The 13239-nt window shown below is 40.6% G+C and overlaps 1 protein-coding gene across 1 annotated transcript; it reads right to left on the bottom strand.

Moving 5' to 3' along the window:
• Positions 1-1576: 1576 nt before the first annotated feature.
• On the bottom strand, positions 1577-13239 carry AMACR (alpha-methylacyl-CoA racemase). The gene is made up of 5 exons (XM_035100649.3): positions 12739-13239; positions 10907-11050; positions 9725-9885; positions 6814-7000; positions 1577-3076 (listed from the first exon to the last, which is right to left on the bottom strand). The coding sequence occupies exons 1-5, from the start codon at positions 12986-12988 to the stop codon at positions 2667-2669; spliced, it is 1152 nt and encodes a 383-aa protein (XP_034956540.3). The 5' UTR covers positions 12989-13239; the 3' UTR covers positions 1577-2666.

Here is a 13239-nt window from a genome sequence, read left to right as displayed (position 1 = left end):
AAGCCAAAGTTTGTCAGAAGGAAAAAGTTAATAGTCGGAAGACACTGGCGCATCAGCCACTTTTTTGCATGTTGCAAGGAAGATTATCCTTTCCATGGTTTCATTTCAGGCAACAAGTTGTTTGCAGAGCAGAACTGGAGGGAGAAATGGCACAAGGCCGGCAATCCTTCCTTGTGGTATTTAATCCTGTGTGCTTTGAAGTTTGGCTTTCATGCTTCCTAGGGCTTGTATTCCCAAGGAATGTTCAGGCTCTCTCCCCCCTCCCCTCCAGATCTTGTGTAAAGCAGTGAAAGTCTCTATCTTTCGCACAAGAAAAGTAGAATGTACAGGCAGCATTCTAACCCTGTGTCATTTAGCATTCCAGCCAATGAATGTAAAGGAATTGTATTTCTTTCCGAATTATCTTATCCAGCTTTGTGATTCCACTTTTGTGCTGATGAGACTCTAAAAATTTCATTAATTACTCCTGTTTTAGCATTTACCAAGGAATAAGAATAAGCCAACTGCTAAACAAAGCACAGAAGTAATATGAACTCTGGCTAGAGGGCTGGGCAGACCAAAGATCAAGACAAGGACGTCTTGGATATGGAATACCTGAGATCAGATCCCATCTCTACCAAGCACTTATTGTGGGCTTTAACCAAGCCACCATCATGCAACTTGGAAGTATAAAGTAGAATACTGTAGTGGCTTGCTTTGCAGAGTAATAGTAGGCACTCCGCAGAGCAAAACTGCAGTCCTACGCACAACTGCTTAGAAGTACGAACTCAGGTTACTCCACAGTAAATGGTAGAGAAACAGACTTCCAATGTGCTACACTACTGAGTAATACAGTGGAACCTCGGTTTATGAACACCTCCGTTTACGAATTTTCGGTTTACAAACGCCGCGGACCCATCTGGAACGGATTAATTCACTTTCCATTACTTTCAATGGGAAAGTTCGCTTCAGTTTATGAATGCTTCAGTTTATGAACAGACTTCCGGAACCAATTACACCCATGCTTTGGGTTAAGTACGCTTCAGGTTGAGTACTCTGCGGACCCGTCTGGAATGGACTAATCCACTTTCCATTACTTTCAATGGGAAAGTTTGCTTCAGTTTATGAACAGACTTCCGGAACCAATTGTGTTCATAAACCGAGGTACCACTCTAGTCATTGAAGGTGACAGGAGAGGATGTGACTTTTTGGTAATTGCCAGAAAGGCAGTGTGAAAAGCAGTTTGCAAGTGGGTGTTAAGGTTTGGGGTCCCCTACCTTTGCTTGCTGCATTCCATCTAAGCCCATAGATTTTATATAAACAGTCATTAAAAGGCATCATAAGCCTCCGCCATAATGAACCAGCACCTCCCACAGTATCAGCAAACAGTATCAAAAAGTTTTTCAAGGCACTCCCCACCCCATCATTTTCTATGGGAGATATCTAATATTAGTCAGTGTGGACCAACTGAAGCCAAATGACTTAAGTAACTCAAAGTATGACTTACCTGGGATATCACCCTTGGAATTCTTCTGAAATAATGGTCAAGCTTTAAATGCAAACATTCTGAAATAATAATAAAATCCAGTTTCCTTGCTGGAGATTAATTTTACATTTTTATTTGTAAGAAAAGGAATTTGCACATGTTATGAAAAACACTTGTTTTTAGATAATTACAGTATATTAAAAAGAGACTAAAGGATTGCAACATGCTGATAGTTAACTTACGGAACATTCAATTAATTGTAATATGCTTGTTTTGGCATTCAACCACAACAAAATGACTCAGCAAATTGCAAACGCAAAATCGAAGAGGTAAAACCAGATTAGCATTACTCCAATCCTTCACTTGCATAAAATAAGAATAAAATTACTTAAGCACATTGCAATTCAATCATACACTTATAGCAAATGCTAAAATAAAGGAAGCTACTTTTTGTGTGCTCCATTTGTTATTCTATATAAGCATAAAATCTTGAGGAGGAAAACAATGATGAATGCTCACATCCCTTAAACACCCAAGGCTCTCTTGTACAAAGAGAATAATGCCCTTCCCCCCCCCATACTCCACAGGCACATCATTTTGAAAATAACAGTACCTGCTTTCTGAAGAAAGCAATGGAGATTTTTAATCCTTGCATTGTGAGTAAAAACCTTTAAGGCATTTCTGAAAATACTTTCAGGGTGTAATTTTTAAGGAAACACAGTTCTGTTTTTTTTATTTAAAAAAAAAGTCTATTTATTCTTTACACAGCTGGAAAATCTGCCTCAACTTGGCATTGATAATTTCTTCAAGCGATCAATTCACAGACCAATATAGCGCCCCCCCCTGCCAATTCTGCAGGACACTGGGACAAGCAGATCCTTTATTTGCAAAAGTGTGATTCTCAGTGCCAGCACTGCAGGATGATCCACATGGATCAGTGTACATCTTTTCTGGCTAGTGCTTCATTTCTCACAGCTTAAATGTATGGCTCTCAAGGGGCATTGGCAGGAAGGGAGGAAACGAGCTTCTTCCAAGCCTAGCTAGCTGCATGATACTGTGAATTTCACTATCATTCAAAGCATCCTCTTGAAAAGAAAATGAAAAGGATAATTTGCAACATGTCTCCCTGCTAAGAATACTGCACAAATTGGGGTGAAAATATAACCTGCCAGTGTGTAGGACTCTTTGATTTGTGAAGTTACTATAAGTTGGATTTTGGCTTATTGAATTCAATTACTTTAAGAGAATGGAGCTGTGAAATTTCTTCCTTGGAAAAGCCATAGTCCAGGAGGATATCTTCAGTGTGCTCTCCTATAAACGGATCCCTTTTGGAAGAAGGAGTAGCTGGGGTCCTAGAAAGAAGTGGAGCCGGTCGAGGACTTATCTCCTCCTGGTCATTTTTAAGAAAAGAACCACGTTCTTTGTTGTGCGGATGTGAGGCAGCAGCATCAAAAGCCAAGACTGGTGTCACACAAGCATCTACATCATCGAAGATTTCACACCATTCTGCTTGGGTCTTCTTTGAAAATAAATCTGCAAACATGTTCTTCATTGCAGGCCAGTCAGAGAAACTCATCTGACCAGGAAGATTATAATCATCTAGCCCCAGACCTGAAGAGATAAAAATAAAAATGGGCCAATTTAATTCCCAGAGATTTGCCAAAAGTTGCATTTATTACTAACAACCAGGAACAGTATAAGAGCCAAAGGTTAAAGAGATGGCTACAGGAAACGTCTAAAACAGGTTATAGCTACACACCTCATGTTTACAGATAAACACGCATATCCCCAATGATGTGCCAATGCGCAAACTTACTTAAGCAACCATTATCTTGACAGTGCATCTCAAACCAGAGAAGGAACACTAGGTTGTTTCAGCCACACAATCTACCTGAACTTCTTGGTTCATCCACATATCACTGTGTCCCTCTGGGAAACTGCAAATACTATCCACCAGAAATGAGCTCTGCTATTTCAGAAGTGTAACCGTGCAAGTCTAGAGCAGCAGAAACAGAGAGCTTTGTGGCATCTTAAAAATGAATACATTAATTGTGGCATGAATGCTTGTAGGCCAAATTCAATGTTATTGGCTTCAAGATAATACAGTAGATAAATCTGACTCTGGCCAATGAATGCTTACGCCACAAGAATTCTGATACTGTCTATGTGATCACTTATTTAGAGATATAGCTGGTGCTCTGCACACAGAAGGTCCTAGGTTCATTACTCAGCAACTCCAGTAAAAAGGATCAGGTAGGAAAAGATTGGGAAGACCTGTCCTAGAGACCGTAGAGAGCTGCTACCAGAAAGAACAGTCAAGACAGAATAGGCTAAGCCAGATGGGCCATTGATTTGACTCAGCAGAAAGCAACTTACTCTGTTCTACAAATACTACAATATAGAAGGATAAAAGGCAAAGCAAGAGACCCTAACTTGGCAGTGTTTGTTGACTTTCTTTTAACCTTCGTACTCCAATTCAACCCTTGGAATGTGTTAACAAATCTGTTTAGAGACTCAGCTTATTTGCAGCTATATGGCTGCAAATAAAACATTTAAAATGTGCAATATACAAATGTGACACTAGATGGAGACAGTGAGCTATGCAAAATTCAATGTATTTTTCAAAATGTTTTTTTTAAATGCATTTTCACAGCATTTAAAAAATATATGTAGATTTCATCTAGGAGTTGTTCTCTCAAGGATAACTAGTTGGAAGAGTACAGGAAATTTATTACAGTAGCTGTATTGAATCAGCAGCACTACTTTTTTGAGCATCCCCAAGAAAATAATTCATCAGGATCCTATTCTGAATTTTCCCTTACTGAGATGAGAACACAACATCAACAGCTAAAAGATATATATGACAGAGAGAGAACTATAGCAGCAAAAGAAGAGGATTAGAGAAATTAGGCACTTAACTTCAAACTTTGGCTTTTGCCTCTGTGCAAATTTCAAGCATGCCCTATTGGAACTACTCTATAATAAAACTTCAGGTTACATTTCCATACATACCAATCAATTTTACTGCTTTACTGAACAGAAAACAAGCCATCAACAGGAAATGATATCCATGAATATATATTATAGCCCAGGAAATAACTGAAGCCCAAGGCACTAGTTTTTTATATGTGGATATTAAAGTTGAGTGCTTTAATGTTCTAAATTCATTCTATTAGCTTTGAATAAGACAACATGCCTACATGAAGCTATATAAATATGATTATTCAATTATTCCATTATGCAGCTATAGACTATGTAATCTTCAGCAACTACTGCATTGTTTTATTGTTGCTGGTGCCATGATTGCATTGTTATGTTATTATGCTTTTATACTGATTTGATACCACATTGGAAATCTTTGTTCAATGGAAAGGTGAGACATAACATTTTAAGTAAGTAAATCAAATATTAGTGATCATGTCTCTTCCCACCCTTGCCTTCAACTTGTAGACAACAACAACTTTATTTTTTAAGATTTCAACACTTCTGTACAATCCAAAAATATTACAAAGGAAAAAATTGTATTATGGCAAGTCTCTTTGCTTCAGATTAAAACAGTTATTAGAAAAGTTTGTCCTATGCCTACTATACTGAGTAATATACTCAGTTACTAAAAGGAAAAGCAGCCTCATTCAAGACTAAAAAAACAAAACAGTTCAATGATAAAAGGAATGATGAATGAAAGTTGAGTGTCAAAGGGACAAGACAAATGAGATGGGGTGACCAAGCATTCCAATTTAGCATTAGACATGGGAGAGAGAGGAAATGGGGCACCAGATGCTGGAATACTGATGTACACTATCAGTTTTCGTTATGAAAGCAAACATCCTAGAGTAATGCTAGCCCCAGATCTAAATGTGTATTTTAGTAAGAATCAATGCCAATTTGTGACAGATGGAACTTGCATTAGATCCACAGTGTTTCCTTTTAAGAATGGTGTGCTGGATATTAACATCTGTAATCAGTGCTTTTTTCTGGGGGTATGCAGGGGTACACATACCCCTAAACATTTTGTAAATCTTTGTACTTTTGTCCATTTACCATATTTATTTTTCTCAATTTGAACTATAAAACGGTGATTTTCTTGAGTCAAAATGAGAGTAAATATTTTTAAAGAAAAATAAAACATTGTCTGTAATAGAAATCCTCAAACTGACTCACTATGACTGCCTACTCTAGTAGAAATCTGGTATTCTTTCCTTCCCCTTGCCCGCTTCATTTGCTTCCATTGTCCTGATTCAGAAGCAGAGGAGTGTGCATGCAGATGAGCTCATTTCAGTTTGGCGTATTGGGCTTCTTCCAGGCCATATTCTTCGCTCAACTGCCAATCCTTGTAAACTCACAAAATAAGCTTAGACCTTTGTGAAGATGGAAACCAATTGAGAACTTCACTGTAAGGGTTGTACCCATTAGCAAATGTTCTCTGTGCACACACAGACTTGCCACTTTGCTCTGTCAGCGAACCTGGTCTTGCAGGAGGGTTGAACATTTGCTGATCATTTGCTGATCTGGTGCAACAAATAGATATATATATATAACTTAATCACTGATGAAATGAAGCTAGATAAAGCTCTCGCCTGAAAAACTACAAACTTAGCCAAAGTAGTTCAACAGATTACAAAACAAACATTCTAGGGCTTGAAGCTGAACTAACACAGCTGCAATAAATTCACTAGGTGGCCTTGGGAAAATCTCAGTCTTTCAAGCCCCAAGTAGTTCAATTAGCACAAGGACTTCTGGGTGCACAATGGAACTTGCCCTCCCTCTCCTATCACCTCACCCACCCCAAAATCTGTGCTGGATTTCCCTCCAACTCTTCCGAGCAGATTTGGGGAGGGTGTGGAGGCACACAGGGAGAGGAGATGGAGGCAAAGATATGTTGCACAAACAGAAATACTTGTGCTAACAGAGCTACTTCACTGGCTATAACGCTTGGTTCTCCCATCTGTAAAATGGGAATATTTGTTGTACAGACAAAGGAGATTAATCTTCAAATTACTTTGCATCTTTAAGTGCTACAATACTACAGTGGTAACTCTACTTACGAATTTAATGCGTTCCGAACACACATTTGTAAGTCGAAAAAAATTGTAAGTCGAATCCCATAGGAATGCATTGGGAGAAAAAATTCGTAAGTAGAAGCAACCCTATCTAAAAATTCATAAGTAGAAAAAATCCTATCTAAACCGCATCCAAGATGGCGGACGGAGCTCCATTCGTAAGTAGAGTTATTCGTAAGTAGAGGTACCACTGTACTACTAATTTTTGCATATTTGCTAAAAACAGATGGTACCCCAAAACTTCCTCCCTTCCTCCTTTAAAAACACACCTCTTGTAGATTAACTTACCATTGATGAACTGCTTATAGAACTGTGGTTCAAGAGCACCAACAGCCATGAATTTCCCATCTTTAGTCTTGTAGGTTTCATAAAAAGGGGCACCACTGTCCAGGAGGTTCTCCCCACGCGATCTGTTCCAAAGGCCAATGGTCTGTGATTTCCACAGAAAAGAGCTCAGGTACGCTGTGCCTTCTACCTTAAAGACAAACATTTTTTAAAAAACAAAAATATATTAGTAAGAGTGAAAATATTTTTCTGCTAGGTATTCTGACTGAGGTAATACAGTAACACCCTAAACTGACAAAACAAACAAACAAACAAACAAACAAACAAACACCTCTTATTAGCTTTTACATTGCTGCCCACTGTTTGGTAATATTAATTTTCTAGTCTCGCTAGATAGTCCAAAAATATGTTTCCTACTTTGGATGTCACTAAATCCTTGGCCTTCACAAATGCTTCAATGCAAGGATGGGGTGAGGAACCTGTGGTCCTCTGGGTGTGGTTGGCCTACAACTCCCATCATTCCTGACTTTGGCCATGCTGGCTGGGGCTGGTGGGAATTTGAGTCCAGCAACACCAGCAGAGTAGTTTATAACTGCAGAAAACAGTCTCTCCCTCCCCACCCCCATTTTTATTAACTTTCCACTTTTACATTTAAAAATAAACATTTTTGAAAGCGGATTCTTGTTCTTGGAGCTTTGCTGAGCACAGGGCTGGGACAGCCCCTTGCACTACACTTCCCATGTGCCCAATAACTAGCTGTCCGGTGCTTGGGAAGCACTGCACAATGAACTTCGACAAGAGGGTAGTCCCTTTGATCTATCAGATTTGGTTTATGGGGTGGGGCCAGATAATGATTTGGTCCACTAACCCAAAAAGGTTCCATAGCCCTGATTTAAGGCATTATTTGAGGCGGGGTTTCCAGATAAGCTTTGAAATATTTCAAGGCTGCTGTTCTGGGCAATTCTTGTCTAAAGCTGCATACAGCAATAAACCAAAAGAAAAGAAAGATCAACAATACAAATAACATAAAATCCAAACTCCTCAGGATCACATATCTAATGGCAGGCAGCCTGCTTAGAAACAGAAATGTTTGTAGCTGCCAAAATATGTGCAATATAATAATGTGTTAAAGCAGATACGAACATCAGCACCCACGATTATTCACTATTTCTACAGTTGTGGAAGCTTCCATACCCTTTGCCTTATTGAGAAATTAGCAAACAAAGATTAATGTTGAGCAAGTGCCAGAAAGAACATTTCAGATGGAATTAGAACTGCTAGCTTCTACCCACAGCAAACTATTGTAGTTATGTTACCTACAGAAGTACTTGTAATGAAAGCATGAGCAGAGACCCAGCTGTTGAATAAATATGAATTAATCTGATGCCAAAATAATTTGATGCAACAATAAATCAAGAGAAGAGATGACCAAGAAATTAGCTTGATTTAACAAAGGAAATCCCCATATCCAGCTGGGTTTGCTCATCTCATCCAGAGAATCTGGCGGCTGTGTTCGAAGGGGGTGCAAGTCAGACACACAACAGAGCACTAAGAACTGGATGTGACTGAGCAAAGAGAGGACAAGTTTTGGCTTCAGGTATCTCGGGGCGTAAATGAATCAAGATCAACACTAGATGCCACCATATTGGCACAACGTTGGGTGGACTACTACGCTGAACTTTTTTGAGAACAAACAGGGCAATCACCCAATGCCAAGGTGATCATCGATCAGTCAAATTTACCAGAGTGGCAAGCGGTGACCCCTGCAGAGATAAAATCTCTGATAGAGAGTTTAAAACTAAATAAAGCACCAGGTGAAGACATGATGCCGTGAGAACTATTTAAGACACATATGGGCTGGTGGCAACCCATCCTGGCTAAGCTCTGTTGTTGTTGTTTAGTCGTTTAGTCGTGTCCGACTCTTCATGACCCCATGGACCAGAGCACGCCAGGCACTCCTGTCTTCCACTGCTTCCCGCAGTTTAGTCAGACTCATGTTCGTAGCTTCGAGAACACTGTCCAAACATCTCATCCTCTGTCGTTCCCTTCTCCTTGTGCCCTCCATCTTTCCCAACATCAGGGTCTTTTCCAGGGAGTCTTCTCTTCTCATAAGGTGGTCAAAGGTGGATCTTCTTGCAGTCCATGGGACTCTCAAGAGTCTCCTCCAACACCATAATTCAAAAGCATCAATTCTTCGGCGATCAGCCTTCTTTATAGTCCAGCTCTCACTTCCATACATTACTACTGGGAAAAACCATAGCTTTAACTGAATCGCTTTTACAGAACTACGATTCCAATCGATACAGTGTTGGATGGGCAGTACGGTAAGAGAGACTCTGTCTGTATGGACAACCCTGTGTCGAGCACCTGTGCCATTATTTATTGCAGTGCCCGTTATATATAGACCCAAGAGACCAATTTATAAAACCTGTTTACGACTGGAACACATTTGAATAGGGTGGAAAGGGTGAAATGGCTGCTAAGCGACACCGACAACTTTGTTACTTATAAAGTAGCACTCTATGCGTTGGCAGCTAAGAAGATCAGGAGGAAGGAACTAGACAAAATAGCAGTCAACTGCAAAGGGGATTCAGATATTTAATTTGGCACAATTTACCTGAGAATCTTCTGCTATTCTGTTCTATTTAATGCAACAAATAATTTTAGTAGCCGTGACCGTGGTTTTATTGTATGTCCGGGGCCAATGATTTTTATGGTTGTTGTTGTTGTTTTGTTCTTCTTCTGAATGATGTCATGGCCTATGGCTAGTGCAATAAAAAGTTTAATTGGAATTGGAAATAAGAACTGAATAGAAAAAGGGTTTTATGCACTGATGTGTTGGTCTTAAAGTACAAACAGTTCCACATGCCCTATCTTTAACAGTCTGTAACTTGTTTTGTTTTCTTTAACTTACCATACTTGCATCAATGACTTGCCCTTTGCCGGATTTTGTACGTTCATAGAGTGCCATAATGATGCCCATTGCACACATAACACCGCCACCAGCAAAATCAGCCAGAAGATTGATAGGAGCATAAGGATTTTCATCTTTTCTGCCAAGTTTTGACAACACACCTATATACAATAATAGATATACACAAAGTAATAATGAAATCAATTTCCCCAGTTATGAAAGCCATATGAATGTCTTCTAAACACAGATATGTATAGTCATCAATTTTCTAACAATCTCCAATTAAATTCTTAGGCTGCTGAATGCATTGTACTGGGGTGGAGGCTTTGCAAAGAGACACCTGGGGGAAATGCTTGCCAGGTCTTCAAGATGGTTTTTAGCAACAAACACGTGTATAAGCCTTTCATTGAAAACAGGCGGGAATTATAACTAAGTCCCTTGCATTGAAAGACCCACTGAAGAATTCCTAATATAGAAACGTTTTCTCTGATTGATAAAAAACTATGGTTTGCTTTCTAATCAATAAGTTTCAAGTATTTTTTCCAGTAAATAATATTATTATCATGATAGCTTTATTACTATATTTCACACAATCTACTCAAATATACCATTGCTGCTCAGCAGTGCAATCCAATGAATGTTTACTTGGAAATAAGTCCCCCTGTGTTCAATAGGATATATTCCCAGCCCAAACCATCTTTAGGTCAGGAAGAGTTAACAACCATTTCATTCATTTATTAATTTAGGTAATTTAATTTAGGTAACCATTACTATTTCAAAGAAATATTGAAGTATCACAAAGTATCACATTATAAAAGTAAACATAGACAGAATTTACTGTGAACCTCAAACAGTTGGACTCTGCAGCAAAGTCCATAGGTATGCTCTTCCCAGCAAAACAAAAGCAAAACACCCTAAAGGTTGATGTTGAACTATAGCCTTGGTTTACTATCCAAATAAAAATAAATGATTGGCCAAATGCAAAAAAATTAACACTGATGAATTACAACCAAGCATATCTGCATAATAATAATAATCATTTTATTTGTACCCCAACCACCCATTTGTACCCCACAGCCTCCTAATTAATGTTTATATTAACCACAAATCTCTTTCAAGTTAATTATTATTAAATATAGGGTTGCTGTTTTTTTAAAAAAGAAATTAAGTCACACAATGTACCTGACACAGCCAAGTAGTTGATATCATGACCTGCCAACTTGGCATATTTTCCCAACTGTCCAAATCCCGTCAGCCTAGCATAGATGAGTTTGGGATTGTCCTGGAGGAGGATATCTGGGCTAAGACCAAGTTTTTCCATGACACCTGAACAGGAAGATAAAATAAGTCAACTCTACTTAAAAAAATAAGAAGCAGATCAACATATGTGAAGGTATAAATAGTATTATACAGAGTATGAAGTTATACACATATTGAATATGAAGGCAGAATTGTCACATGACCATTTTTGAGTAGCCTGTTCCATTTTCTTCTCTCTCTTTAATGGAATATTCTGTATGGCTAGTTTTTGTTTTCAAATTTTGGGGGAAAGAACCCAGAGCAACTTTTGATAGGACACAAGTGCTTTGTGCTTCCTTTTCTATGCTTCTTCAGAAGTTCAGACTGGAACATTCACAGGTCTTCTCTTCTGGTGGGTATATACACAAGTTCTTGATGCAAGGAAAACTTGCACTACTCCACAGGGAAAGCTGTAAAAGTTAAATTTCAAGCAAAAGAAGACAGATAATAAGTCACCCCTAGGTATTTGCTCTCTGTTTGACTTTGGGCATTTACATTAATGACAGAGGGGAAGTGCAAGGCAAATTTTTCCTTTCCACATTTTCTCAATGGCATGTGAAGTGAGTGTAGATTCGAATGATTAAAAGCCGAATGTATATGACTTTTAAAAAATCTGCTTCAGAGAATAGTTTATTCCAAGACATTTTGGCACTTGAGGCAAACCACAGAATGGTGCCTCCTCCCCACTAGGGTAGAAGGGTCGAGTCTATATCAGGAAAAAGTCGGACATAAAGATCTACATTGGGATCCGCTGCCCTTTGTGGATCCTGCCACCTGAAGTAGTCACCTCACCTTGCTTTATGGGTGGGCCAACTCTGCTCTACTCCTGTGAGCAACCCAAGTGTCAGTGCAGATAAAAATGCAGTATTTAATTAACACCTGAAACACAAACACAGAAGATTCACCTCTGTGAATGGGGGGTGGGAGGGAGGAAAATGCACCATGGCATTTTCCATGTGAAAGTAGTTGCTTGTGATTGTTCAAATGTTTCTGTCCTAAGTATTACACTGCCCCTGTGAGCAAAACCACACACATCCTGCAGCTGAATCTCAAATCCAAACTGTGGGCACAGTTAATAAAATTAACTTGAGCTGCTACTTTTTTAAAAAGTGAAGATTCTTTTTCCATGGGTTTAATTAAAAAAAAAACTTCCACGTATTGCAAGCAGGTACAAAAATGATCGTCGCACTTTACACAGCTATTTATTGTCTGCTTGTTGTTGTTTTTTATCTACAAGCCATATCGATAAACATCTGCATTTGGGGGGGGGGACTTATGGAATTTTTCCTTGGGAAGGCAGAGAAGCGTCGCCACACAAACTGAAGGCGGGGGTTGGGTGAGGAGGAAAAAAATGAGGCACAAGGCAACAACTGTCAGGGCAAAAATACCTCCCAAGAAAGAGTAACTGCGGTCCCTTCAGAAGGTCGCTGGACTACAACTCCCACAATGCTTTAGCGTCGGCCACGGTTAGCTGGGGCGGCTGGGAGATGGAGTCCAACCCGCGCCCACCGTTTTTGAGGCCTCACTGTTTTTGGGGTGAGGCTGCCTCTCATCCCCACCCCGCTACCAACCCTTCACGTCCTACTACGAAGCGGCAACTGCCTCCCACCCCACAGCCTTCGCCCTGCTGCGAGGGGAGACCCCAACACCGTCCCGCCCCCCCCAAAAAAACCATTTCCCCGCTGACCCTTCGCGACCCACAAGCGGTTCGGCACCTGGTCTAAAGGGCTCGATGAGCACATCCGCCTTCTGGCAGAGCCGCCTCAGCGTCTCGGCGCCCCGGGGCTGCTTCAGGTCGAGCGCCAGGGAGCGCTTGCCGCGGCCTTGCACGTCCGACGACACGGCCGCGCGGGGAGAGCGGTCCACCCGCACCACCTCCGCCCCGAAGTCGGCCAGGATGAGGCCGCAGAGAGGCGCCGGCGCCAGGCCCGCCATTTCCAGCACCCTCACTCCGCGCAGCGCCATGGCCCAGGGAACAGAAGGCAGGCAGGCTCTCCCTCAGCTCAGACCCAGCCGAGTCGGATTTGGCGCCTCCTCCTCGCCCTCAGGAGGGCTGAGCTCGCGGCGGCGGTTCCGAAGGTTAATAAAGCCGGTGCCTGCAGCAAGCCGAGGATACGATCCTGTATGGCCTTGCCAGGGAGCAAGCCCCGTTCGGCCCAGTGGGGCTTCCTGTCAGAGTAAACGTGCTTTTAATGGCACTAAAGTGAAGTGAGTGT

Source organism: Zootoca vivipara, chromosome 10 (assembly GCF_965207765.1).
Source record: "Zootoca vivipara chromosome 10, rZooViv2.hap1.1, whole genome shotgun sequence".
In the NCBI taxonomy this organism is placed as follows: domain Eukaryota; kingdom Metazoa; phylum Chordata; class Lepidosauria; order Squamata; family Lacertidae; genus Zootoca; species Zootoca vivipara.
The sequence above is the reverse complement of the archived record's forward strand: the minus strand, read 5'-3'. Positions and strand labels throughout refer to the sequence as shown.

Coding starts and splice junctions, on each gene's coding strand:
- AMACR (XM_035100649.3), bottom strand. CDS start 12,988: ATGGCGCTGCGCGGAGTGAGGGTGCTGGAAATGGCGGGCCTGGCGCCG. Junction 11,051..12,738: donor CATCGAGCCCTTTAGACCAG/GTGCCGAACCGC, acceptor CTTCCTGTTCAG/GTGTCATGGAAAAACTTGGT. Junction 3,077..6,813: donor CTATAAGCAGTTCATCAATG/GTAAGTTAATCT, acceptor TTATCTCTTCAG/GTCTGGGGCTAGATGATTAT.